This window comes from Schistocerca piceifrons, chromosome 7 (genome assembly GCF_021461385.2).
Source record: "Schistocerca piceifrons isolate TAMUIC-IGC-003096 chromosome 7, iqSchPice1.1, whole genome shotgun sequence".
Lineage (NCBI taxonomy): Eukaryota > Metazoa > Arthropoda > Insecta > Orthoptera > Acrididae > Schistocerca > Schistocerca piceifrons.
In genome coordinates, this window is record NC_060144.1 from 271,366,999 (window position 1) to 271,390,902 (window position 23,904).

Here is a 23,904-nt window from a genome sequence, read left to right on the forward strand (position 1 = left end):
TTCACTGAACAGTCCTTGCCATACCTGGCACTGCAATCTGTCATTATAATGGACAATGCCAGCTATCACTCAACTGTGACAGAGAAAACACCGAGCACAAAAACCAGGAATATGGATATTGTGCTGGGACTTAAAAATAAATATACTATGCATAATATTAGCCAGAACCATACTGAACTCCTGCAGTTCATTAATTTAAACAAGACATGTGAGAAAACATATGAATTTGACTTATTTGGATGTGAATGTGGTCACACAGTTCTGTGTTTATCACTGTACCACTGCCAGTATAACCTGATTCATTTAATTTTGGCACAGGCTGAATCACTTTTGTGTGTAGCAATAAACAACATATCTGCTTCAGAATGGGCAGACTGTGTGCAGCACGCTGCAAAGCTCCAGGAAGATGACTTTGATAGGGAGGTGAAGATGGATATAAACCTTGAACCTATCATCATGAGTTGTAGTCGAATTGTTTGGACACAGACTCAGATAGCAGTCATGATGGCGTTACTGTGATGTAGACTTGGGAACAAAATAAGGTAATAATAGTTCTTGTTTTTAAATATTCATGAGTTAAGAAAAAGTATTTTTGTGTTTCAAAATATGTTGCATTTGTAGCATGAGAAAACATTCTGGCTTTTATTGACTGGAAATTTGTATTCTCAGAATTATGCAGACATTAACTTTTTATGAGTGACATACCAATAATTTTCGATTTATTGCCCAATATGAATCATCTAGTTATTTTGGTAGTTGTGAACTTCAAGCTTTTCACAGTGTTTACTCTGCACTTATGAGGATGCAGCTAGATAAATTTGTCAAAAACTCTGAAATTTTGAAAGGTAAGAACATGTCATTTTCAAGGCACAGATTGGAAAATGTATTAAAATAACAGAGAGAATTACCTGTCAAGATAGCTGTCATTTTTGATGCGCTTAAAGGGCAGTACTCCCAGGAGTTATTCGAAGATGATCTAAGTTGTTTGCTTGTTCTGTGGATAACAGCTGTGGTCTCTAACTGTACTGTAGAACATGTTAGTTTACACTCACAGTGGTCTTCTTCAGCAAAAAATATGACAATGTACTGACCATTTACACTGTAGTATTTTGCATTAATCTCTTGCTACTAGTAATTCTTTTTGCACAGAGTGATTTGGATACATCCAAACAAATGTATTGTAAAATTTCACAGGAGTTGTCAAGCAAATATAACTGCTTCAGTTATGTCCGAAAGAACAGATACCATCTTCATATAGATAAGGCTTACAAGCCAATGATCTTCTTCAGTGTGGATGCATGTCACACTGCTCAAACTCCTACAGGAATTGGTAGATTGACTGCTGAGTAATGAGTATAGTGGGCAGAGGCACTACAAACGTAGTGTGTGGACAATAAGTTGGAAATGTGGGTCTCATGGGGAGCATGCCAGAGACAAGTCCCTGCAGTCGCACTATCCTCTGTCTACTCGATGGCTCAGTCAGATAGAGTGTCTGCTATATAAGCAGGAGATCCCAGGTTTGAATCCCAGTTGGGGCACACGTTTCCAACTGTCCCCATTGATATTTATCAACCCCCCTAAGCAGCTAATGGTCTGGATTTCATTGTAATTTCATTTTTTGAGAGCTGCAAGATCACCAACGGTATCTGTTCTTTCAGACATGTCCAAAAGAACAGATACCATCTTCATATTCATAATATTGTAAGCAGTCTCAATGGCCTTGTTGATGGACAATCATCTTTTTGAGACAAACTGTACTTGATGTCTTCACAAAATTGTGTCAGTAGTTCTTGCCTTCCAGCATTAAATGGAATAAAACTGTGGAACATCTGATGCAGCAAGTCAATATTTAAATTAAGATATCTTTCACACAGATGACTGAACAAATCAGTTATAAAATTTATTCTCCTCACAGATCTAAATGTGTAATCGGGTATACAGCAAGCAAATGAATCTGATTATTCTCCACTCCAACATGGTTTCGTAACACAGACTTTGTTTGTCCATTCTCTGCCACCACTTTTACGCAAACCTCATTCCCTCCACACTTCCATATCACTCCACCTCTATATGTGGAATCACTGTACTATGGGATGTAGGCTGTAGTCTACACAAATGAAAATCAAGAGAGCTGTAAATTAAGGCAATCATTTCATTGTCACAATACCTGTTCCAAATAAAATTGGCTGACACTTTACAAGACTACACAAAGCTCATAAGCTATATCTTCATGTAAAACTGTTCAATGCACTGCCACCAGAAGCACACTACCTCATGAAAAACATTCAGAAATGTTCTACAAAACTGGCTTAACAGGAAAGCTTTCTTTTTCTGATTGTGCAAAAGAAAATCTAAAATTTTAATTTATACTCACTGTATGTTTGTATGCAAATCTACATGATTTATCTGTTTCTTTATTATTATTGTATGTAACATTATATATTACTCAGATTGTACAAACTGTCAGCATCAACAGCATCCAAAATGCTTGAAGATAAAATACTTACATTAAAAAAATCATTGCTTGTGATTGAAATTAACAACCAACTTTGAATATTTGCAGCTGAGACTATAATAAGAAATTTTTCTTAAAAATAATTCTAACAATGATATGTGATGCAAATGAGAAAATCCACTAACATAAATGTATTTGACAAAGGCTGATAGTTATGGTTTAGCCCCTGGGAATGAGCATCTCAGCAATGGTTAAGCTGGTTGGCTGTTTGCATGCTGCTGTCTTGAGCACATAAGGAAAGTGGCTGAAGGATGGTGAAACCACAAGTAGGCAAGGTGTTGGGTGTCTATGCCTCTTCACAAAACATGGAGGTTAGAGGCTAACCCACTCTGTAACACAGGTTAAGCTGTGATCTGTGGATGATGTGATGACAGAGTACAGTGTTGGGGCAGGCACAAATATTTCACAGCACCCATCTCAGCACATATTGTTGAACATAGGGCTCAACAGTAGACTACCCTTATGTGTGCCCAGAGCTATCAATTATGATTGCAGCATTGCAAGATATCTGAGCTTGGACTGTGCATCAATGGAAACAGGTTGCCTGGTTGGATGAAGCATGTTTATTTTTTGTACTAGGTTGATGGCCATGTTCAGAGATCCTGTCATCCAGGTGAATGGCTGCTCAATACGTGTACCGTGCCAGGTACGCAGGCTGGTTTAGGTGATATTATGCTGTGAGGAATGTTTATTTTGACTTCCACAGGGTATTTGCTACTATTCAAATGCACCATGACAGTGTGGACTATGTGAACATTATTGCGGGCCACCTGCATCCCTTCAAGCTTGACGTCTTCCCCAGTTCCAATGCCACCATGGGATAACTGTCAGTGTCTCAAGGCCAGAATCATGCCACCGTTGTTTGAGGAGCATGATAATGAATTCATATTGATGCCTTAGCCAAAAAATTCACTTGATCTGAACCCAATGAAACACATCTAGGACAGGAATTTCATGACCAGTCTATAGAGATTTAGTTTCACGTGTCTCTGACAATCAATGCCAGGCATAATCACTGAGTTTTTCATTAAAATGGTGAACCAAGATGCAGTTAAGCAGCAGGTCATAACGTTTTGACTCAGCCTGGAACAAGTTGAGAATTATTAAATAGATCTCTGAAGATTTTATAAATTCTGTGCATTTTGTGAGCTATCAACAATTGCAATAAATATTTAATGTGGTATGCAGATATCAAATTTATACATTCTGTGCATTTTGTGGGCAATCAACAATGGCAATAAATATTTAATGTTGTATGCAGATATCATGCAAAGAATTTAACATGACATTTATTAACATTCATCTTCTATAAGTTAGTATTTTATAAAAAATGAAATATTATTTCTTTAAAATACATCTTTTGCTTGAGAGATACTCATCAACTGAGCAGTTTTACATTTAAATTTATTTATTGAGGTTCATTGCCACACATCATAAACTACAATAAAACATCAAATACTTCTAAACATCAGATGTTTCTCCTATAAAATAAATATCTTTTAAAAAGACACAATACACAATACTGTTTACTGGCAACTGAAAGTAAGCAACACACATGCTAAAATAATGAATGAGAGATGTTTATTTCATTCATCTAAGCAACCAAGGAAATATACTTCCATTTCTAATTATAAAAAAGTAAGGTTCTGCATTCCTAGATTGGCCAACTGGGCCTGACTAACCACCAAGTCATCCTTTACCATTGGTGGCATTGCATGCACTATGGAGGTGCATGTGGTCAGCACACCATTTTCCCAGTCATTGTTGGACTTCTTGATCTTGGCACCCCTAGTAATTGGTCAAGTAGCTCTTCAGTTGGTTTCCTGAGGCTGAGTGCACCCTTTACGTCGCACCAAGGAAAAATTCCTGGCAGTATGAGGAATCAAACCCAAAACATCTGTATTACAGTCATCCATGCAGATTACTCAGCTATGGAGGTGGACACATTTCTTATTATGCTCAATTAATATGCATACATAGTATCACAACCATCAGAAGAAAAAGTTTTAAAATGAATTATTGTTTTCATTTAATGCAACAGGTTGCACTTTCAATGGTTTATGTGGTATCTTGAAGCAAATATTCACAAGAAATTCAGATTTTAAAAGACCAGTAGCAACAAATAAATTACTTACAGAGTAATGAGAATTACAATGAGGTGTGAAAATATGCAGGGTTTGAGATTCCATTATTTTCTGATGAAATATTTTGCTTTTCAGTATCTTTCTGAGAATCTTTTGTGTGAGAGTATAATTTAACATTTGCCAGCTTCGCAGTTTTGTTGCTGTTATCATCTCTGGCTTCATATGTTGTATTCTGTGAACCATCACTGTGGAAGCCTGTATCAATACTGCTGACATCATAACCAGAGGGTGATGCACAGTTCATATCAGTGTAGTCTCTTATATGTTCAATTTCAGGATTTTCACTTGACAATGGGTTACTGTTTGGAAAAATAGAAACATTTAAACAAACACAATTCCATCCTGATAAATAAAATACTATAACTGTAATTATATATTTTAGACATAAGGCAGATGGATGATATGACATTTTTCTGTTTAAAAGACAAATTTCTCATACAGATAGCTTATACACTTCTTGATTTAATAATAATGTCTACCTCTTATGATCACTACCACTTTTCAAATTAATCTAAATATGAAATAAGGAATTAATCTAAATATGAAATAAGAATGATGCCTCATAAATTAGAAGGCTACAATTAATACAGCTTATTTTCATGGCAAAGAAAGCTAAAAGGCATTGGTGTTGTAAAAATTACACACACACACACACACACACACTATATGACGAAAAACATTGAAACACCTCTATGTAAGGTGGAATAACAACTAGATGTCACAGAGGCAGTCCCACCAGATAAATGAAGGTGGGGAGTAGTGTTGTCACTAGAGAAGCAGTAACAACAAAATGGTTTGGTCAGGAGAATTCAGTGACTTCAAACATTGACTAGTCATCAGATGTCGTATGAGTAACAAATCCATCAGGGGCACTTCAAATCCTTTAAAGCTGCCCAAGTTGATTGTTGATTATGTGATTGTGTAATGGAAAGACACAGGAAGAACCATGGTAAACCAAGACCAGACAGACCTCATGTACTGATGGAGAGCGACCGTTGAGCATCACAGAAGGTGGTCATAAAATAATCACATGAAATCAATGGAAGAAATCACTCATGAGTTCGAAAATGCTAACAGCTCTCTAGTTAGCATGATGACTGTGATAGCTGTCCATGAGATTTAAAGAATAATGGGTTACAACAGTTGAGTAGTTCCTCATATATCCCACATTTCTGTAGTCAATGCTAGTGACACTTGACAGTGGATGTCTGGAAATGAGTGAACTGGAGTGATGAGCTACGCTGGTGGTTCCAGAAGAGTTATGACTACACCCACCTGTGCCTTGCCAACAAATGGTACTTGTGAATGATAAAACAAATAAACTATTATATAGGATAGCAAAACTACTGTTTGAATTTATTACTTATTTTCGTTTGGTGAGCCATGTTGAGATACAAATGTCTTCAAGGCAATGTGACAATTGTAATAACTTCACAAGAAGGAGTATATGCATGGGTGTGATACTGATGCTCTCTGAATTGCCAGCCTACAAAGGAGAAATGAGTCATCTCAAGAATAAACCTTCGAACAGGACAATGACTGTATATAAACTTTGGAAGACAAATGAATATTCTATTGTAGATTTATACCAATCAGTCATTCAGAACACTCAGTTCTCATTCTGAAATATGAGTCTGTTAGTAGTGTTTTTGAATCAAATTTTTGTTTCAGGAAGATTACTACAGTAGTTTTGAAGAATTCAAGAAAAGTAGGGATTGTTCTGAATCATTCCCCCCCCCCCCCCTCCCCCCTCCACCCAGCAGCTGCTGCATAGTTAGGTGAAGAAATCTGAGACTGCTGCATCCATGGTCACCTAAGTCACTGGACGCAATCATAATAATATTTAGTATTTCCTGCGTGAGGTAAATCTAAAGCATGAAATACAACGGGAACATTACATTCTATACACTGTGGTAATTTGATGAAAGGCTTAAGGTGTGGCAAATGTCTGGTAAACATTACCTGCCATCATGTACAGTGCGAATGATGTAACCCAAGCTTGATCCCATGAGCAATGCTTGAAGGAAGGGCTGGGGAATTATCCCAATTACAGTACCTTAACAGTCACTTATTTCAACAACCAATTGCATGGCAGGAAATGACAACCTGCTTGAGTGACTAGAGCACACACTAATTTCAGATATGCAGGGATGAAGGATATAATTGTTTCACAGCATTCTTAAACTATAATTGTTTCACAGCATTCTAAAACTATTATCATCCAAGCTTTTCTATACAAATGAATTTCAATCCACTAATAAAGGACACTTTCATAACTGCTGAAGTATAATCTTCATGGAGTCAAATACCTACTACTACAGCCTTAACGGAAATGATATATATCAGCAATAGCTCCCTCCAGTTCAAAACTGCCGTGGCAACAACCAACATCAAACTACAGCCTCAAAAATTAACACAAAAACTGCTAGCCTGAGCTGTGCAGCAATTAAATCCAGATTAAAATATAACAAGAAAAATCTGCCCAGCTGATAAGAGCAGCACCTAAAACCACTGGCAAATGTAAACAAACAAATGGCTACAAAGCTAATGAGCACAATGGTAGGACTTAAAACCCATGAAACTTCAATCAAAAACTGTATCGACTGAAATGAAATCAATACCTGCACAGCTAATAAGCCGCTACAAAGCTAACAAACACAATGACAGCCCAGCTGATCTGTGCAGTACTTAAAACCAAATTCACATTTGAATGCAAGTCCCAAACCACTCAAGACAACTGTCAAAGAATTCCCTTTAAGCAACAGAAAAACTAGCACCACAACCTCAAGGTGGCTCACAGCACAACTCACCAAAGTACACTCCCAACCATCTTCTGCCTCCATTCCATGACTGGAGCTCCACACATCCCACGCCCTATGCAATAGGTCACCGCATGTTTAGCCTGCATGTGACAGATCAAACCAACAGGTCTTTCAAACTAAACCTCTAGCCAACTGGACTGAAAAGCAAGAGATACACTCATGGCAAGTGCCATACAGCACAACAATGAAATAAAGAGGAGGTGATGTTACAGTATGTGGATGTTTTTTTGAGATTATAGTATGGTCCCCTTATTGTGCTTAAGAAAATGCTAAATGCAGGTGGATATGAACACATTTTACAGCATTGTGTAGTGTATACAGTAGAGGAACAGTACAGCTACAGCAGTTGTTTGTATCAGCATTTTAAAGCACCCTATCATAAAGAAGCAGCTGTGTGGCAATTGTTTGTGATCAACAGAATTCCTGAAATGGAATGGCCTTATCGAAGTCCAGACCTGAACCCAGTGGAACACCAATGGGATGAGTTAGAATGTGACTTTTCTCCAGACACCAGCACTCAACATCACAGCTTCTCTGGTTTTAGCTCTTGAGGAAGAGTGGGCTGCCATTCTTCCAAAGATATTTAGACACCTCATTGGAAGTGCCCCCAGCATAGTTCAAGGGATCATAAAGGTGAAGGGTGGGCACACCACATATTAATTTTCAGTAATAGGTGTCCTGATACTTCTCATAGCATAGTGTATGAACAGTTACACAGGAATTTTGTTTTCTTACCTATTTATATATGAATGATTTTCACCTTCCACTGGTGATAGTAATTTATTATAATCAGGTGCAGCAGCCATGGCAAGATAGTCATCTCCATTAGATCCTGGTTTTGGACTCATGCTGATGTATTCATCATTTAAGTTATGATAATGCTGGAAAAAATGCCTGGTTAAGTTTATAAAAGAAAATACTGTAAATAATAGAATAGTAATAACATCTGAATGGAGAGTATGTAATTATAGAAGCACACTCCATTTGAATCTGCCCTTATTCCTTTAGTGCTTAATTTACAGAATGTTAACTATATGAGAGTGAATGAGACAAAACATATGAAATCTTACAATAATGGAGCTTAAAGAATGGTATCAATAGTGAAAAGTGAAGAAAGTCCACAACTCACAAGTGATTGATGGTGCCATATAGATACGTATAACAATGCAGAAACCTGTAACACCCTCTGAGTATTTTCAGCAGTAACATATGATGTGCTAGTACCCTAATGTGTTTCCTCCATTCCCTTTTTATATTCTGCTCACTGTAACTGAGAGTAACTATACACTTATGACAGTGACAGTCTGTAGATACAAGTCTTTCCAAGATTCCTTTGTTCTTTCTGAGTGAAGTTATCTCAAGATTCACAACAAGGTAAAAGCAATATATGCTAATGTAAAAGATTGCTACAGTTTAACAAGATACTGCTTCTTTCACTCTGGAAGTCAAGTAAACTGCAGAAGATAGTTTTGTGGTCAAGTTTTTAACCCTTCAGCCTGATTATCAAGAAAGCCTGTGGCTAATTTTTATAATATTTTGTTCTTATATCAGCACATTGGTCTATACCACAGAAAGATGTCTTAATATGATAATGGAAAGTCATGAGTGGAATACATCAGTTGTACGACAACTGGTCATCACACAGAGGAAGTGTTGAGCTGTTGACTGGCACATAAATAATGAAATGAATGCTTAGCTCAGACTTTGAACCTTGCTTTCTTCTTCAGAATATGAATATATGACACACAGAATATGAATGTATGGCAGACACTACACTAAACACACTAACAGATGTGGAGACAGAGAGACAATATATTCACAACACAGAACCCAAATTGTTCTTTCTATAGTCACAAAATAATCTTATGTGGAAATTAAAGGAAGTACATATCTTCTCTTTGTTGATTCAAATGAGGTTTCAGAGCCAGAAGCATTTCACAACTTGAACAATACAAACACTCTAAAGGACAGCTGAATGATCTCATCATTCCTTTGTTTAGCTGTAGTAACTGAACAAAAATCTATTCATCTTACACATTTACCCAATTTCAGGCCAAATTTCCACTTTTTTCTCAACATGTGCATGCATATTATGTCCAGATTTGTGACATATGTCAAGAGAAGAAAGCTCTCTCACACAAAGCCATGAGTAATGACTTACTTAACTTGTCTGACCTGCAGGTAAGGAGGCTCATCTACAGTAATAAACTGGTCCACAAAATCTTTGGTATGCATTTTCATACAGCTCTAACATTGCTGAGATAATTGTTTTCACATTTTATTTTGGTCAAAATTCAACTAATGTAGCTCCTGGTTTGCTTAAATTTGCCACATTCTTATGAAATCTATATATAGCAAATAATGCATCTAACACCACTGGAACTTTTGCTTTTACTTCAGACAGACTTCAGTTGATTTTCTTGCATAAATCACATATTACATATCTGCAGTTGTTCATAGAGTATTCTGACTGTCAGAAATTTTTTTTGTCAATATATTTTTATTATTTACATATTGGTATGTTATTATGTACTGATTATACACCACAAAAATCAGCAGCTGCATTATTATCAGCAAATGCTCTGAAAATAAATCTACATCATTTTCAGTGTTTTTGCTTTACAGTTTTATGTACAAACAAAATATCTGTTTCCATTTATATTTTTATTTATTTTACTATGAAAATGATATCAATATTGTTAAGTATCAAGAAGTTCCTAATTTTATATTTACAAATCTATAACCTTCGTTATTTGCTATTACTACTAAAAGTCTTTACATAAATACAAGTGTTTGGAAAATAGTACATAATTTAAATTTGTTAGGTAACCTAAAAAACTGAAGTTATCTAAATCATATTTTGACTTATGGCATGTATTCGAAAGACTCAAACATTTAAACATTAAATGTTATATTGTTTTTGACACCAAGAGTGTCAGATTGTTGTGACAGGTAGTTCAGTCCAGTTTTGTGGCACCTCATTTTCAGATTGTTTTATACAATGCCTTTGGCATTCTCAATGAGTCCAGAAGTGTTATGTTTGGTTTTTATCTGTGATGTTTTGGAAAAACTATTGACTGTCATATGAAAAGATTAATAAACTTCAAATGTTATGTTAAAGCTATTAAACTCTCTGCTTGTTCATTTAAAAGATTGCTGGATTGTGAAATTTAATATTACATTGTAATACCTCCCCAGACATTGATGCCATCTTGAAATCTCAGTACAGCTTCTAAACTAATAGGTAATGTCACTTATCTTTAGCCTATGAAATCATTCCTTACATAATCATGAATATTGCATAGCAATGTTATTATAAATTATTAACAATTTTTATCAACAGTGAAATTGTGAAATACTTAATGAAGGTTCATTATGTACATATGCTCATCTGGTAAAAGCATTGTCTATTAGACTAGATTAGATTAGATTAGATTAGATTAGATTAGCTTAATACTAGTTCCATGGATCATGAATATGATATTTCGTAATGCATTAAAGATATGGGCATTATAGGTGTCTTGTTATTTCATGCACTTAACAATTATTGATTGTCCAATAACGAATTTCAAAAAGTGTTAAAGCATCCCAAGTAAAGAATCTTCCAGAGTGTTTGATGCTCAAGCACTTTTCAGTAGCTGTTCTTAGAGGAACATAACTATTTGATACTCAAGCCACACAACATGTTCACTTGAAAGGATAATTCATGGTTGTATTAATACATATGGTGATAGGTTCCTCTCACCAGCAGGCTATCGAAAAAATTGGCATAGGAGTCCACACACAGTACCACACAGCTAATAATAATAATAATAGAATTTTATTCAATATCAAATTTAAAAAAATAGTGCCTAGAATAATACAATTTCAGAACATAATATATATTACTTCTCAAATATGTCGCATAAAATATTGAAGTTTTAGATTTAGAATCTACAGTCCTATTTTAAACAATATCATGAAAGAAGGTTGTATACATGGAAGAACCCTGGAGATACTAAAAGGTATCATATAGATTATATAATGGTAAGACAGAGATTTAGGAACCAGGTTTTAAATTGTAAGACATTTCCAGGGGCAGATGTGGACTCTGATCACAATCTAGTGGTTATGAGCTGTAGATTAAAACTGAAGAAACTGCAAAAAGGTGGGAATTTAAGGAGATGGGACCTGGATAAACTGAAAGAACCAGAGGTTGTACAGAGTTTCAGGGAAAGCATAAGGGAACAATTGACAGCAATGGGGGAAAGAAATACAGTAGAAGAAGAATGGGTAGCTTTGAGGAATGCAATAGTGAAGGCAGCAGAGGATCAAATAGGTAAAAAGACGAGGGCTAGTAGAAATCCTTGGGTAACAGAAGAAATATTGAATTTACTTGATGAAAGGAGAAAATATAAAAATGCAGTAAGTGAAACAGGCAAGAAGGAATACAAACGTCTCAAAAATGAGATCGACAGGAAGTGCAAAATGGCTAAGCAGGGATGGCTAGAGGACAAATGTAAGGATGTAGAGGCCTACCTCACTAGGGGTAAGATAGATACCGCCTACAGGAAAATTAAAGAGACCTTTGGAGATAAGAGAACAACTTGTATGAATATCAAGAGCTCAGATGGAAACCCAGTTCTAAGCAAAGAAGGGAAAGCAGAAAGGTGGAAGGAGTATATAGAGGGTCTATACAAGGGCGATGTACTTGAGGACAATATTATGGAAATGGAAGAGGATGTAGATGAAGATGAAATGGGAGATATGATACTGCGTGAAGAGTTTGACAGAGCACTGAAAGACCTGAGTCGAAACAAGGCCCCCGGAGTAGACAATATTCCATTGGAACTACTGACGGCCGTGGGAGAGCCAGTCCTGACAAAACTCTACCATCTGGTGAGCAAGATGTATGAAACAGGCGAAATACCCTCAGACTTCAAGAAAAATATAATAATTCCAATCCCAAAAAAGCAGGTGTTGACAGATGTGAAAATTGCTGAACTATCAGCTTAATAAGTCACAGCTGCAAAATACTAACACGAATTCTTTACAGATGAATGGAAAAACTAGTAGAAGCCAACCTCGGGGAAGATCAGTTTGGATTCCGTAGAAACAATGGAACACGGGAGGCAATACTGACCTTACGACTTATCTTAGAAGAAAGATTAAGGAAAGGCAAACCTACGTTTCTAGCATTTGTAGACTTAGAGAAAGCTTTTGACAATGTTGACTGGAATACTCTCTTTCAAATTCTAAAGGTGGCAGGGGTAAAATACAGGGAGCGAAAGGCTATTTACAATTTGTACAGAAACCAGATGGCAGTTATAGGAGTCGAGGGACATGAAAGGGAAGCAGTGGTTGGGAAGGGAGTAAGACAGGGTTGTAGCCTCTCCCCGATGTTGTTCAATCTGTATATTGAGCAAGCAGTAAAGGAAACAAAAGAAAAATTCGGAGTAGGTATTAAAATTCATGGAGAAGAAATAAAAACTTTGAGGTTCGCCGTGACATTGTAATTCTGTCAGAGACAGCAAAGGACTTGCAAGAGCAGTTGAATGGAATGGACAGTGTCTTGAAAGGAGGATATAAGATGAACATCAACAAAAGCAAAACAAGGATAATGGAATGTAGTCTAATTAAGTCGGGTGATGCTGAGGGAATTAGATTAGGAAATGAGGCACTTAAAGTAGTAAAGGAGTTTTGCTATTTGGGGAGCAAAATAACTGATGATGGTCGATGTAGAGAGGATGTAAAATGTAGACTGGCAACGGCAAGGAAAGTGTTTCTGAAGAAGAGAAATTTGTTAACATCCAGTATTGATTTAAGTGTCAGGAAGTCATTTCTGAAAGTATTTGTATGGAGTGTAGCCATGTATGGAAGTGAAACATGGACGATAAATAGTTTGGACAAGAAGAGAAAAGAAGCTTTTGAAATGTGGTGCTACAGAAGAATGTTGAAGATTGGGTGGGTAGATCATGTAACTAATGAGGAGGTATTGAATAGGATTGGGGAGAAGAGAAGTTTGTGGCACAACTTGACTAGAAGAAGGGATCAGTTGGTAGGACATGTGTTGAGGCATCAAGGGATCACAAAGTTAGCATTGGAGGGCAGCGTGGAGGGTAAAAATCGTAGAGGGAGACCAAGAGATGAATACACTAAGCAGATTCAGAAGGATGTAGGTTGCAGTAGGTACTGGGAGATGAAAGAGCTTGCACAGGATAGATTAGCATGGAGAGCTGCATCAAACTAGTCTCAGGACTGAAGACCACAACAACAACAACAACAGCTCAAATTTGATGATAATAATAAATAATATGCAATTTCTAATATGTGCCAATCATTACAATGTTTGATAATAATGTTTTTAGCTACCTTACTAGCTAAGAAATCTGTATGTACTACTTGAGATTGTCCTGTATTGTGATTCCCAAGAATTCTGTCCAGTTTTCCTTCTTTAGAGTATCATTTTTTATGGATAACTTCATACCAGATTGCATCTGATTCTTGGTGCTGAATTTCACTATAACAGTCTTCATTGAATTTCCATTTATATAAATTTCGTTGAAATATTGTATTGTGTTTGCAAACAGTGGATGTACCATCAGCACACAATATTTTCTTAGGGATTGGGGAACTGTATAAGGACAAAACAAGAAGGGGTCCTAATACAGAATCTTGAGACTGTAGGATAATAGTAATTTCAGATTTGAGTGACCCACTGCTAGTTTTTAGCAAGACAAATTGTGATCTGTCACTCAAATATGATTTTATCACTTCATAACCAGTTCCTCAAAAATCCAGTTTCCACAACTTGTCAGGCAGTATCATGATGTCAACACAATCAGATACTTTTTCAGGATCAAGGAACACTCCTATAATATATAACCTGTTTCATATGGCAATTATTATTTTGTCAATTAACTGTCGTGTAGCAAATGAAGCTGACTTACTTTTCATAAAGTCGTTTGGATTCTAAAATTTTAGGCTGTGTCAACTCAAGACTTTAATTAATCTAGTGTAAATAACTTTCTCAATTAACTTACAAAATGCAGATAAGAATATGACAGACTGTGCAATATCTGGACTGTTTTTGATACTACCTGAGTCAATGACATCATTTACTGCAAATTTTAGATGAGGTACAAACATATATGTATCTCCTATTGTCCGTTACATGAAATAATATGTAGACATGGTGGCTGATCAGGTACATCCATTATTTCACTTGCAATACTCCCCCATGTTTCTATATGCTCAGCTGTAAAACACTTTACACATCAGAGAGTTTGCACATAATTACCCAGAATCAGGAGTGCCTGACTGACAACCAACTTCATCTCCACTTCAGCCATCTGTTGAGAGGGATTTCAGCACTCCATTTCTTGCACTAACCAGTATCCATGAGTTGTAGGCCTCTGTTGTGCTGTCACTGACATGTTAGTCTCTCCAATGGTTTTTCTTGGAAAGTCCAAATTATGAGAATTTATTGTCATCTTCTTCTTCTTTGGTGCTATGGTATTTGATGGATCTTGGCCTCCTCAACACTCTGCATCCATACATCCTTGTTCTCTTCTTTTCTCTTCCAGGCTAAGATCTCCATGTTGGTAATGTCAGCCAACAAACTTTCCAGCCATCTAGCTCTTGTCTGAATACTCCTTTCTGCTGGAATATAATCATCCTTTCATTATTCATTTCAGCATCCTATCACCAGCTATCCTTACTATATGGTCCAACCAGTGTATTTGCCATCACCACAGGAACTGAAGCACTGTTCACTGCGTCCACATCTCATGGTCTAGTGGCTAGCGAGGCTGTCCCTGGATCATGGGGCCATGGGTTCGATTCCTGGCCGTGTTGGGGATTTTCTCTGCCTGAGGACTGGTCGTTTGTGTTGTCCTCCTCATTTCATCATCATCATCATTTGTGATAGTGGCTAGATTGCACTGTGTAAAAAATAGTATGAACAAATTGGGACTTTGTACAAGCACTGATGACCGCACGGTTGAGTGCCCCACAAACCAAACATCATCAACTGTTCATTGTTTGGGAGCTTTTTCTCTAATCCAGTTGCTGTGCAATAGTACTTTCTTCTTGTTCTTTGAATATTTCTTTGTTTCTTCTTTATGTTGTTGTGTTTCTTTCTTACTTTGTCTGTAGAACATCTCATTGTAAAAAATTGTTGAAGACAACTGTAAGCAGCAACATAAGAGTTTGAATAGGTTTTATTTTACTGACACAACCAGTTTCAGGCAGTCACTTCCAACCAAAAAAGTCACATTTGCATCGCATGCATAGTAAATGTTATTAGTAACATGCAATGTTTGTGAAATATTTTAAGTGTTTTGCCATATCCTATGATTTAGGAAGACTTATATTAATTAAACAGCTGATGTGTATAGCATTTATTCACCTTACAGTACATCTCAGAACACCTATATTCTAAGTTTACTCATTAACTTTCAACTGGTATAAGCTGTTGTAAATCATCAAGAGAGGTCAAACAATACAAATACAGTAAAACCCCGATTTCACATTCCTGCATTTTATGTTTTCCTGCTTTTAAGTTCATTTTTGTCAGTCTCCATAGATAAACTTCTGTGATTGAAGTAACTGATATGAATGTTTATGAAGGTACCCGACACATTTTTCTTGCTGTAATGTATGATACAAGCAATTGTAAATACATGACTCACATCGATTTAAACATGTGATATGCACAGCTCTTGAAGCGGAAATACATTTCTTCATGTTTCTTTGAGATATTTTCATTCAGTCAGTTTTGTAGTTAATAAAAGTATTTCTACTGAGGAACAGTAATGTGTATCATGAATGATCTGTGAATCACAGATAAGGTTTGTCATCATATGTTAACTATCATAATTCTCATAAACTTTTCTCACAGATCATTGGCAACACCCGAAATTCTATAGCATAAATATGCTGGCAAAGCAAGGGAAAGGGGGCGACCCCAAGGGGGAATAACAGTCCTACTGAAACCGTGGATAACACCAATTATAGCGACAACAGAACTAAATCACTCCATTGTAATAGAAGTAAAACACACCACAATATTAGCAACCTACTTCCAGCCAAGCGAATCGGCCATAGACATAATCAATGAACTGGGCCAACAAATAAGACGCAGCAAGAAAGACATCCCTTTGCTTATAGCAGGGGATCTAAACTGTTGGTTGGATGTACAGAATCACAAAACAAAATTAGTAATCAAATCACTACTGCTAAACAACACAAATGTCCCTACGTACTTCTGCCATAATGGCAAAAGTGCTATTGATATCACCCTCATAAGAGGAAACATAAAAGGGGACATAAGCCCACTTTGGAATGCAAACCACATGCCTATAAGAAAACATATCCTGATGAACATAGCCATACAAAGTGATTGGAAGGCAAGAGAGAACCAAGAGAAGAGACTGCTCTCGAGGAGACTGAATCCAAGGAAAGTGGAAGAATACCATGACCAGATAGAACAAATTGAGTCCTTAATCGACAACTCAAATGTAGAGGAGGCAGCGCTTGAACTGGAGAAACTCTTAAAACAAGCAACTACCCCCAGGAAAGTGATAAGAGCTAAACCATGGTTCGATCAAGAGTGTTATCAGCAAATAAAAGAAGTACTCCAAGTTTTACACCGACTAAAAACGGACACAGATAATCACTCACTACTAAAAACATACGCTGAGAAAAGAAGATCCTACAAAACACTAACAAGGGAGAAGAGAATGGCACATAGGGAAGAAGAGGGAGAAGACTAGCTGAAGAAGCCAGGAGAGACCCATTCATTGCAATCCGCCCCCGAAAGCAGGCACAGTCACACTATATAAGCATGGAAGAATGGACGAGACATTTCAAAGACATTCTCAACAAAGATGGTAGAGAAGGAGCACAGATAGCAAGTCAAGAGCTCACACCGCAAGAGATGCCAGCCTGGTCCCCACTCACTCCAAATGAGGTCTGAAAGATCATTGAATTAACAAAAAGGAAGAAAGCAGCAGGACCGGACATGCTTTACAACGAACAGCTTAAAGACACAGCCCATCTGCTGGCACCAACCTGGACAAAAATTTATAGCAAAAATCCCAGGCCAGTGGAGAAAATCAATAGTAAGGGTAATGTACAAAGGGAAGGGCGACCCAAAGGACACAAACAAATACAGAGGAATAGCCTTGGAAAACAACCCTTTTAAGGTATTCACAAAACTAATCACATGAAGAATAAGACACATTTTGGAAGACCACCTCCCAGAATCTCAGTTCGGGTTCAGGGAAAAAAGATCCACTATTACAGCAGTGGAGCTGCTTTTAAAAAACACATGGGAAACCATAGATAAGAAGCAAAAACATTATGCTGTATTCATAGACTTCACAAAGGCCATCGACCTCCTCGATCGATCATTAGTAAAAAGGATGCTCAACAAAACACTGGGAAGAGACAGCATCTGGACGAGGATTATAAACTCCATAAATGAATGGAACGAGATAAGGATCTCGGACAACCTCGACCTGTCTGAACCAATAAGGCAAACAAACGGAGTACTCCAAGGAGACCCACTAATCCTGCTCCTGTTCATTCTGGCAGCAAAGGACATTATGGCAATCGCTCATGATGAAGATGTTGAAGCATATGACTACACGGACGACATTGTGATAGGCTCAAAAAACTTGAAGAAACTACAGGAGACTATAGAAGACGTGGAAAAATGGTGCACAAAACACAAGTTCGTAATCAACACCGACAAGATGGAAATGATGGTATTCAGACCAGGCGGGCAAATCCCAAAAATGACAAGAATTGCACTACAAGGAAAGCAAATATCTATCATAAAAGATTGCAAATATCTAGGGATAACACTCCAGTCATCCGCAAAGTGCTTCACTAAACACACAACAGAGAAAGCGACACAGGCCATCAGAGCGATAAACGAAGTAAGTTCCATCAGAACACTAAATTTAGACACAGCTATGGCACTCTTCAAATCAAAAATAATACCGATACTGGCTTATGGGATAGAAATCATATAGATACACCTAAATGAAAAGAACTTAGAAACATTAAAAAGAGTAAAAGCAACCTATATCAAAAGAGCATCAGGGGTAGCAAAAACCACAAGATCAAGATTAGTCTACCTTTTTGCCTGAGAATCTTTCGTCATTGAGGATCTAAGGACAAGGTTCTTACTTCCCAACACATCAGCATCGGGGAAACTACTAAGATCACTACTCAGGAAAGGAGAGGAAGTACCAACGGAATTCTATGGATCCGGGGCCATGATCGACCGCACTTGGACAGCAGCAAATTTTGAGATGATACACGTACATACAAGACTCGCAGTACACGGACTCCACCATGAAATTTGTGCAAATACAACATACCACGAACCGTCAAACCTTTGCAAGTGTACACTATGTGGACAGTCTTGTGAGAGATACCATATAGAAATATGCAACAAGAGGACCAGATCAATTAGAGACTATGCAATAAATGGTTCAAATGATAATCTGTTATAATACCTGCACTGAATGTAATCTACTACTAAGAATTATGCAGACACTCAATACATCCTTGTAAATCACTTTCAAATGATTGTAATCTAATGTATAACTATAACGGCTATTTTGCTGCAATAAATCGTTTACATAATTCTCATTTCATCTGTATTTTTCCAAACATTATTATTTGGCATATAGTTTACATCCTGCTGATAATGACATTACAATTAGTTCATGTAGAAACATTTTATTTAATAAAGTATTCAAAATTTACTATTCACCAAAACCACTTGAGGTTAAAAATTTGACCCTGCTAATAAGAGCTTGTTTTAGGATTAACCTACATTATATGAAAACCCTTATTCTTGTCTTTCTAAAGAGCATATTACCTTTTCTACCGACCCCCCCTCCCCTCCCCCTAAAAAAAAATAAAATAAAATAAAATAAAAAAATAAAAAAAACAGTAGTTTTACTACAATAATATGTTAGTTAATGAACTTTGAGTTTCTAGAAAAATCTTGGCAGGCTTTATAACTCTTTGTGCACTCCCTTTACTCTCTGCAGAAGAAACTAATAATGCCAAAAATTACGTTTAGTGTTTTAAATGTGTTCCTCATCAGTGCTGGGATTTCACTTGCCGAAGGTATGTCCAGGCCAGCTAATCTTTTTCAGTGTAATTTTGTAGTTTTATTAAGGGGATTTTCCTTTTCATATAAATACTTATGTCACTTTAACATTATTGCACATATCATTAAAAAGCACCAAAAAGTACAGCATTTTCTTAACAATTCTTTGTTAGTGGCTGCTAAAATAGGAAGACAAATATTTAATTTTCATATTAGAAGGGTTATCCATATACAAATGTGTAATAACTAGAGTACACAGTTTTTGTTTCAAGATTTACATCACCAAACAACAGAAAGCATCTGAGGACCTTTTCTCTGAACTTTAAAGTAACTTTTTGACAATTAATAAAATATACAGCATAGGAAAATGATTATTTTACCTATTATTTAACACTAATGCAAAAGCTATAACTTTAAAACAATGTGAAGAACTCTAACATTTTCATTTACTCACAGTTAAGGTTCTCTCTCCCAGGATATTTCCAAACTCTTCAACCAACTGCGAGAAAGTCACTCTTTTATTAGGGTCAGTGTGCCAACAGCTCAGCATAATCTCATATCTGAAACACACATACAAATAGTTAAGTAAGTTGTTTTAATGTTGTTGTATGATGATGATGATGATGATGATGATGATATTTGGTTTGTGGGGCACTCAACTACATCCACGCCCGTACACAGTCCCAATTTGTACAAGGTCCAATTTTTTTCACAGTCCAACATAGCTACTGTCATGAATGATAATGATGATGAAATCATGAGGACAACACAAACACCCAGTCCCCAGGCAGAGGAAATCCCCAACACAGCTGGGAATCGAACTCGGGACCCCGTGATCCAGAGGCAGCAATACTAACCACTAGACCACGAGCTGTGGACAGTGTTGTTGTATGATATGTATGATACTCATATGAGGGTTATCCTGACAGTAAGGCTATAAATAAAATACTTGGACAGGTGAATCACATTTATTAGAAAAATATTGAAACCACACAATGTGGGAGTAGGCATTAGGAGTGATTTAAAATGGAATGATCATATAAAGTTGGTCGTCGGTAAAGCAGATGCCAGACTGAGATTCATTGGAAGAATCCTAAGGAAATGCAATCCAAATACAAAGGAAGTAGGTTACAGTACACTTGTTCGCCCACTGCTTGAATACTGGTCACCAGTGTGGGATCCGTACCAGATAGGGTTGATAGAAGAGAGAGAGAAGATCCAATGGAGAGCAGCACGCTTCATTATAGGATCAATTAGTAATCGTGAAAGCATTACAGAGATAATAGATAAATTCCAGTGGAAGACTCTGCAGGAGAGACGCTCAGTAGCTCGGTTTGGGCTTTTGTTGAAGTTTCAAGAACATACCTTCACTGAGGAGTCAAGCAGTATATTGCTCCCTCCTATGTATATCTCGCAAAGTGACCATGAGGATAAAATCAGAGAGATTAGAGCCCACACAGAGGAATACCGATAATCTTTCTTTCCATGAACAATACAAGACTGGAATAGAAGGGAGAACCGACAGAACTGTCTGGTGGCTTGCAGAGTATGGCTGTAGATGTAGATGTAGATGTACATAACCACCACTCATATTTAAGCATTCGTAATATCTCTTGACAAGTTGATAAATTCCCACCACATATTCTTCTGCTCCCTGCAATTGCAGTTAGGCCATGGCAGGATATTTGAAGTTCTCTACTGGAGCCACAGCATTAGTAGTCAACCACCTTCACATATGCATTACGAGGTGTAAATCTCTTGGAGTCAAGTCTGGGCTGCAAGGCATGTGTGCAAAAACATACTGTTTTAACTGACACAATTATTATATTTGCCAGGTAGAGTGTGGCTGAGCATTGTCACACAAAAACATTAAAAAAATACACAGTAATTGTGGTACATTAATTATTTAGTCACAATCTCATGTAAAACTGAGAAAACTGGAAAAAAAGGTGTCTGACAGTTGAGATATTGAGAAACATATTTTAATGAATTTTCTGTACCATTCGGCTGCTGGCTACAGAGGAATGGCCAACACTGCCATTATCATTAATATTTGTCTTTCCACTCTTCAATGAATGACATCACTGATGGATAAGATTTTCACTCAACACATCCATGTACAGTAAAAATTTTGAGATGAATATCAACAGCTTTGAGATTGCCCATAGCTGATTACTCAGGAGGCTGCTGTCACCAGAAAAAAACAAATCTGGTATTCTATGAACCAGTGCATGAAATATTTCATGAGTTAATTGTGTAGATGGGTTTCAGAACTTGAAAATGGGAGTGGATTAGATAAGTTAAAACTAAGGACATGTGGTGGTAGAAAGAACAGGATAAGTATAAAGGATGCCTCTGGCTAAAGCAGCTAGAAACAGTGGTTGTGTGTGTGTTTGCATGAATGTCCATGTGTATGTTTTCTAATTCAGAAGAAGCCCTTTTAGGCAAAAAGCTTACTTGTTAGCAGGATTTTTATTGTTCCTGTCTGCAATTCAAGATCTCCGCTATATAGTGAGTAGCAATCTATCTTCTTCGTAACACTGTCATTATTTCATCCTGGATTTTTTATTGTTTGATTTCAACGTGATAATATATGTGTAACTTGAATGAAATCAAATAGTAACTGGTTACCAGCTCTTCAAATCACTCTTCCATCACAAAGAGAAGAGATCCCACAAACACCAGCCTTAACCTACTACACATAAGCAAACACATAATCCTAGTATGGTTCATATGTTTACCTGTGTACTTGACACCCATTAGTCTGTGCTCTACTGTTGTAGTAACAACTGGGAACATGAAGCTCTTTAGGCTTTCAACTAATATTTTAGCAGTGGTAACATAACAATCCCCAAATACTAGAAGTCACCTTGAATTTGCAAGTGGGATTAGCCTAATGAGTATTCTGTGAATACTACATTCAAACACATTCCATCCACTACATATTTAAAACTAACAGCTTCTTGGCAATGACTTTCAGAATCAATTACAGTTGTCTAAATGGTGTCCACAAAACTTGCAAACTGATGTGGTGTTTAAATGCTAAATTTTATTTACAGCTGAAGCATTGTTTACAAACTGTGCAAATCAATCTCGGCAAAATGTGTTACTGATCACTTGAGAATTCAGGCTGGGTGACATAAGTTGACAAATTTTAATTAATCAAGGTATAGTATGGCCAAAAAACTAATCAATTGCCCAGTAACTGGCAAAACATATTCTATCAAAGGGAGAGCCACCTGTGAAATGACACATGTCATTATCAGCTGTTACGTAAACACTGTTCAACCTTTTACATAGGCACAACTACCACCAAATTGTCAGTTAGGATGAATAGTCATAGGCAGAGTGCACATACCAGCAACACACAATATCCCGTTGCAGCAAATGCTCTAAAACATGACGTCGTGACCTCAGTGCCTCTTTCACTAAATGCGCCATCTGGATTCTTCCCCCAAAAACCAGTTTCTCAGAACTCCACAGGTGGGAACTAGTGCTACAACATGTCCTTGGTTCTCGTCACCCAACTGGCCTTAAATTATGTTAATTTCTTCCATCTCAGCATTTCTTCACAGTAACTACTTTCCATCCCAGCATTTCTTCACAGTAACCACTCCTTTCTTCACTCCACTTGTGTTTTCTACATCTATCATTTTCTGGACTGTCTATTTTTTGCCATCCACTCCCTGTCTCTGTTACATACAATGCACTTAGCTTTTCTCTCTTATTAAATAGTGCACGATGTTTACATTTACCTACAGTATACCCAAAATTAGTTATCTGTTCTGTCTATTTGGCTCCAAAACATGGTAGAAATTCAGTATGAAGAAATTTATTTAAGAGGTCTCAACTGAAATATTTCAATTTAGAGACACCAAATTTACCTGATTAACTCTATCAAGCTTTCTTCAGATACTGTACATGATGATTGCAGTTCGGTTTCCCAGGATCAGCAATTTCAGGAGCCATGCAGGACCAGATTAATTTGTTTCAAGTTGATAATGTTGTGATTCAGTTCTATTGTGTTCTCTTTAGAGTGCTGTGAACATTTTTCTGCTCGAGGGATTTGTAGTAAATCATGGTTACAAGTTAATCAAAAGTATAGAACCAGAAAAGAATACTGCCAGAGTATCCGAATGGTTAGCATCACTGCCTTTGGTGTGGAAGGATCTGGGTTCAATTCCTGGTACCTCCCAAAATTTATCTGAGATACAGAGGTTTGGTACAGGCTCCATTCATTCAGCCCTTGTGAGGGCAAATTGGGAGCTGCTTAAATAAAGGAGGACTAGCATCATCAGGATTCATCTA

At 37.0% G+C, this 23,904-nt stretch overlaps 1 protein-coding gene across 2 annotated transcripts in view; it reads right to left on the bottom strand.

Moving 5' to 3' along the window:
* Nucleotides 1–3,945: 3,945 nt before the first annotated feature.
* LOC124804951 (mast/stem cell growth factor receptor kita-like) overlaps nt 3,946–23,904 on the bottom strand; it is a 315,287-nt gene continuing 295,328 nt past the window's right edge. Inside the window, exons 20-23 of one of the 2 annotated variants that reach the window (XM_047265338.1) lie at nt 20,051–20,156; nt 8,217–8,362; nt 4,651–4,958; nt 3,946–4,381 (exon numbers count right to left, since the gene is read on the bottom strand). In XM_047265338.1, coding sequence (XP_047121294.1) covers nt 4,664–4,958; nt 8,217–8,362; nt 20,051–20,156 — 547 coding nt within the window. In that variant the 3' untranslated portion in view covers nt 3,946–4,381; nt 4,651–4,663. Of the gene's footprint in view, nt 4,445–4,650; nt 4,959–8,216; nt 8,363–20,050; nt 20,157–23,904 lie in introns of both variants that reach the window. The other variant, XM_047265337.1, reaches the window with a different exon arrangement.